This window comes from Rhincodon typus, chromosome 41 (assembly GCF_021869965.1).
Source record: "Rhincodon typus isolate 14 chromosome 41, sRhiTyp1.1, whole genome shotgun sequence".
NCBI classification, from domain to species: domain Eukaryota; kingdom Metazoa; phylum Chordata; class Chondrichthyes; order Orectolobiformes; family Rhincodontidae; genus Rhincodon; species Rhincodon typus.
The window spans coordinates 4,806,001-4,812,294 of NC_063372.1; the positions used below are offsets into that span (position 1 = coordinate 4,806,001).

Here is a 6,294-nt window from a genome sequence, read left to right on the forward strand (position 1 = left end):
CCTCCCCCATTTCTGAAGAAGGGTCCAGACCCGAAACGTCAGCTTTCTTGCTCCTCTGATGCTGCCTGGCCTGCTGTGCTCATCCAGCTCCACACTGTTATCTCTGACTCCAGCATTGGCAGTTCTTACTATCTCTGAGTTACATATTGACCAGGAAGCAATTCCACAATTCTGCAAGACCCACCTGGTGCCATTTGCCTAGTGGGCAAAAGTAGAGACAGAAATCAGAAGGTTGGAAAGCGAAGGAATCATCAAACCAGTCCAGTTTGTGGAATATACAGCACCAGTCTACACTTTATATCCTCAATGTAGAGGAGACCACATTGTGAGCAGTGAATGCAGTAGACCAGATTATGTAAAGTGCAGATAAAGCACTGCTTAACCTGGATGGTATATTTGGGCCCTTGGATACTGAGGAGGGAAGAAGAAAATAGGCAAGTGTTACACCTTCGGCAATTGCAGGGGAAGGTGGCATGGGACTGTTGAGGGTGTTGGGAGTGAAAGGAAGGTGGACCAGGGCGTCCAGGAGGGAACAGTCCCTGCGGAAGGTGGACTAGGGAGGAGAGGGGAATATGTGTCTGGTTGTAGCATCTCACTGGAGGTGGTGGAAACAAGATTTTCTGGATGTGGATGCTGGTGGGATGGTAGATAAGGACAAGTTCCTCTCCAACCCTGAATAGATGTCCCAATCCCTGAGACCAGACAAGCAACACAGCCATCTGGACTCATGTTTCTTGCTGCAGAGGATGGTGTCAATCTCCCTCGCTATACCATCTCCTACTACCACAACATTCCTTCTTACTCACTCCTGTTGAATGGCTTCTTGTACCACTGTGGCATGCTCAGTTTGCTCATCCATCCTGCAGCCTTCACTCTCATCCAGACAAACTGAAAATTCCTCAAACCTGTTGGACAATTACAAAGGCCGAGGCTTCTGTGATCCTGCCCTTTACCTGACTCACTTGTCGTCATACTCTCCTGTCCCAGAACACTGATCAAATCAGCCAATCCAATTCTAAGAGGCGAGAGTGCCTCCTTGTACAAAGAGTGTATCTCTTTATCTTTCAGTATTTTTCATTGTGGACTGAAATAGGAAAAGGACTATTTTAAAACCAAGGATTGTGGAAGGAATTGCTGCACTTCTAAATACCAAGTTACTCAAACTCATTGTAAGTCATGTTTACACTGCTGCTTTGTTGAAGCTGCAGGGGAGGCTGTTTGTAGACGGGGCGGCAGATGAGGCACTTCAGCTTATTGAGTCTACATTCAGCATTCATCTTAGCTACTCTGTTCCTTTTTATATACTTACAGAAACTTTTGCTATCCATTTTTATATTTTGCATTAGTTTTCTTTTGTAATTAACCATCATTCTTTTTATTACATTTTTAGTAAGCCTTTGTTGGTCTTTAAAAGATTCCTAATCCTCAATCCTCCAGCCTCCAGCCTGACCTTTACAATATGGTATGCCTTAGTTTTTGCCTTTATGGTATCTTTAATTTCCTTGTTTAGACATGGATGCTTTCTCCCCCCTTACAATCTTTCTTCCCCGCTGGAATATATTTTAGTTGGGAGCAACTGAACATCAGTGTCTGCCACTGTTCATCAACTGTTCCACCTATTAGTCTTTCTACCCAGTCCACTGGGCCCAAATCTGTCTTCATGCCTATGTTTAACAACAGAACACTGGTGTGGGATCAAATTAATCACCATTTCCAGTATGCTGTGATCACTGTTCCATAAAGGATCCTTTACTCTGAGATCATTAATTAATCCTATCTCATTATACAACAGTAGATCTCTTCCTCCTTACTTGCTCCTGTTGAATGGCTTCTCCCTAGTTGGTTCTCCAATATTTTGCTCCAAGAATCAATCTGAGTTTTCCATCGAGACGACACTTGCCAATTTCATTAAGCCAGCCTATATGCCTAATAAAATCAGCCACAAAAGCAGAAGTTGCTGGACACTGGACCTGAAATGTTAACTCTGATTTCTCTTCACAGATATTGCCAGACCTGCTGAGTTTTTCCAGCAGTTTCTGTTTTTGTTTCTGATTTACAGCATCCGCATTTCTTTTGGTTTTTAAAATCAACTATAATTTTTTTCTGTAACTTTTGTGCAAATCTCCATTACTTTCTGGTTTATACTGTGTCCTACTGTGGAACTACTGAGGGGACCTATAGATTACTCCTACCAGGGACTTGTTTCCCTTGCTATTTCTTATTTCTATCTAGACTGATTCTACATCTTGATCTCCAGTGCCAAAATTATTTCTCACTACATCACTGATCCAACCTTTACTAACGAAGCTACACCGCCTCCTTTTCCTTTCTCTCTATCCTTCTGAAACACTGAACAACCTATTGATGATAGTTTCAATTTTCAATTTTCAATTCCAGACTTATGATTTGAATTTAAATTCCGCCAGCTGCAGCAGTGACATTTGTATCCATATCCCTGGAACATTAGCCTGGGCCTCTGGATTACAAGTCCAGTGACATTACTATTGCTATGCCATTATCTTTCCCTTGAATGTACTATCAGGAAAGATGCTGAGTGAAGGGGAAGATGTTTTGCTGGAAGAGAGGATGGAAAGATCAGTTTGGATTTATTGTATACTAATAGGAGTGACATGGTGGCTCAGTGGTTAACAATGCTGCCTCAGAGCACCACAGACCTGGGTTCAATTCCAGCTTCAGGGGACTGTCTGTGTGGAGATTTCACATTCTACCTGTGTCTGTGTGGGTTTCCTCCAAGTGCTGCAGTTTCCTCCCACAGTCCAAAGATGTGCTGGTTAGGGTGGATTGGTCATGCTAAATTGCCCATTGTATCCAGGGGTGTGCAGGCTAGGTGGATTATCCATGGGAAATGCAGGGTTACTGGGATAGGTTGGGGGGTAAATCTTGGTAGGATGCTCTTCAGAGGGTCAGTGTGGACTTGATGGGCTGAATGGCCTGCTTCCACATTGTAGGATTTCCATGAATAGTTGTCATATATGCTGTTATGTGCAGTGAGCCATGGGTTCCTTTCAAGCTGTAAACTACTATAGTTACAAATTAGTCTTGGCATAGAATTACCAATAACCTATCCGCTTTGTAAAATCATTTTGTATAGTAGGGGGGAAAGAGTCACCTCAGGAGAAAAATTGCTTAAGTGGACCAGCAATATGTGCCAGTTTCATTTGTGACACTTGCAATCACTTTATATTCACAGTTTATTCCGATGCCAGTGCTTTATGGAGTCTTTCTTTACATGGGGGTCTCATCACTGAAAGGAATTCAGGTGAGAAGTACATTCAGGAAACAGACTTTCCACTGCAACATGTACAGTTATTATACTCACCATATGAAATTTATAATATTTAATATTATGAAGAAAATATTCTGCTATTAGTTATTTTCTCTGGAACCCAAAATATTTTAACTGCTTTATCAAACAAATCAACAATTTTGTGCTATTTAATGTTGAGTTTCATAATTGTAGACTTTGAATTGTTAATGTTCTTTGTATAATTTAACAAATTTACAGATATCACTTCAAATAGGAAATTAAACAAAATCTCATTTTCTTCATACATTATATTCAGCATTGTTAGAAATGACATTGTGAATTTACTTCTGCCTTGTAAAAGAATAAATTACCGATTGGTTTCATGTAGAAGGAAAAAGACAAACAGGCAAACTGGATTTTTTTTTCAAGTATCAAATGTCTTTCAGTGTAATGTATTCCCAAAATTGAGTGGCACATATTTTAGTACCTATTTATATTAAGACTTTTTCTCCTCCCCTCACACAACAATTTAGGAAAGCTGAAAACTGCATTACACCTGAAGATGTACAGTAGCTTATTTTGTTATCCCTCATTCAAAAATCTTGTCTCTGGCTGATATTTCAGACTATTAATAAAGGTTTTACAAATTTAACACAATATACTTTTGTAATGAGTACTATGGATGAGCCTGATCTTTTGAAAATTACCAACCCTTTTAATTATTAAATCTTGCTTTTTCCAGTTCTTTGATCGTCTGCAACTATTTGCGATGCCAGCCAAGCACCAACCAGATTTTATCTACCTGCGTCATGTGCCTCTGCGCAAAGTTCACCTTTTTACACTCATACAGCTCACCTGTCTGGTCCTGCTATGGGTCATCAAAGCCTCACCTGCAGCAATTGTCTTTCCTATGATGGTAAAATTTTGGTTTCTTTTGCACTGTTTACCTGATTTTTAAAGTTATTTTCCTCTTCCTACCTTCTTTTAGGTCTCTTTGAGATACATATTGTCCTCTGCCCAACAGTGGGCAACAGTCCTGATGTTTGGCTCCTGCTAAAGTTGCCCTTTAACCTCCTGTCAGAAAATATATGAAACTGGCCTTGCTCGATGCTCTGTAAATTTTCCCCTACTTCACTATGACTTTTACAAATGGCTCAAGGAGACTGGGAACTCTGAACAGAAACCTGCATATTGTTGCTCCATAATGTGCATTTAGGTTGATATTTTCTGTTTGTAAGCTTATTACCCAAATAAAACAAGCATCAACCAGGCATTTTTGATTTGTTTTTAATGCACTTTCAGAAGTTCCGGTGAAGCTGTTACTATATTTTATGAAGGTTGCCAACGTATTGCTGTTTATAGCTTTTTTAGAGCTAAGAAGGATCATGCAAGTTAAAGAGATAACAAGGTGTAGAGCTGGATGAACACAGCAGGCCAAGCAGCATCAGAGGAGCAGGAAGGCTGACGTTTCGGGCTTAGACCCTTCTTCAGAAATGGGGGAGGGGAAGGGGGTTCTGAAATAAATAGGGAGAGAAGGGGAGGCGGATAGAAGATGGACAGAGGAGAAGATAGGTGGAGAGGAGACAGACAGGTCAAAGAGGCGGGGATGGAGCCAGTAAAGGTGAGTGTAGGTGGGGAGGTAGGGAGGAGATAGGTCAGTCCAGGGAGGACGGACAGGTCAAGGGGGCGGGATGAGGTTAGTAGGTAGGAGATGGGGGAGGGGCTTGGGGGGGGAGGGGGGGATAGGTGGGAGGAAGGACAGGTTAGGGAGGCGGGGACGAGCTGAGCTGGTTTTGGGATGCGGTAGGGAGAGGGGAGATTTTGAAGCTTGTGAAGTCCACATTGATACCATTGGGCTGCAGGGTTCCCAAGCGGAATAGGAGTGGCCCTAAACCCCACCTCTTCCTCCGATACATTGATGACTGTATCGGCGCCACCTCATGCTTCCACGAGGAGCTCGAACAGTTCATTCACTTCACCAACACCTTCCACCCCAACCTTAAGTTCACCTGGACCATCTCTAATACCTCTCTCTCCTTCCTGGACCTCTCTGTCTCCATCTCTGGCAACCACCTAGAAACCGATATCCATTTCAAGCCCACTGACTCCCACAGCTACCTAGAATACACCTCCTCCCACCCACCTTCCTGCAAAAATGCCATCCCCTATTCCCAATTCCTTTGCCTCCGCTGCATCTGCTCCCAGGATGAGGCATTCCACTCCCGTACATTTCAGATGTCCTCGTTTTTCAAGGACCGCAACTTCCCCCCCTCAGTGGTCGAGAACGCCCTCGACCACGTCTCCCACATTTCCCGCAACTCATCCCTCACACCCTGATCCCGCAATAACAACCAAAACAGAATCCCACTCGTCCTCACGTACCACCCCACAAACCTCCGGATCCAATGCATCATCCTCCGACACTTCCGCCATCTGCAATCCGACCCCATCACCAAAGACATCTTTCCCTCCCCACCCTTATCTGCTTTCCGGAGGGACCACTCTCTCCGTGACTCCCTTGTCCGCTCCACACTCCCCTTCAGCCCCACCACACCCAGCACTTTCCCCTGCAACCGCAGGAAATGCTACACCTGCCCCTACACCTCCCCAAGAAGACTTTCCACATCAAGCAGATGTTCACCTGCACATCTGCTAATGTGGTATACTGTATCCGCTGTTCCCGTTGTGGCCTCCTCTACATCGGGGAAACCAAGCGGAGGCTTGGGGACCGCTTTGCAGAACACCTACGCTCAGTTCGCACTAAACAACTGCACCTCCCAGTCGCGAACCATTTCAACTCCCCCTCCCATTCCTCAGACGACATGTCCATCCTGGGCCTCCTGCAGTGCCACAACGATGCCACCCGAAGGTTGCAGGAACAGCAACTCATATTCCGCTTGGGAACCCTGCAGCCCAATGGTATCAATGTGGACTTCACAAGCTTCAAAATCTCCCCTCCCCCTACCGCATCCCAAAACCAGCCCAGCTCGTCCCCGCCTCCCTAACCTGTCCTTCCTCCCACCTAT

The 6,294-nt window shown here is 44.1% G+C and overlaps 1 protein-coding gene across 1 annotated transcript in view; it reads left to right on the forward strand.

Moving 5' to 3' along the window:
- The window catches only part of LOC109934285 (electroneutral sodium bicarbonate exchanger 1-like), a 216,776-nt gene that overhangs the window by 196,381 nt on the left and 14,101 nt on the right, over window positions 1-6,294 (forward strand). Inside the window, exons 17-18 of the mRNA XM_048618849.1 lie at window positions 3,212-3,280; window positions 4,011-4,184. Of these exons, the coding sequence (XP_048474806.1) occupies window positions 3,212-3,280; window positions 4,011-4,184 (243 nt within the window). The remainder of the gene's footprint in view (window positions 1-3,211; window positions 3,281-4,010; window positions 4,185-6,294) is intronic.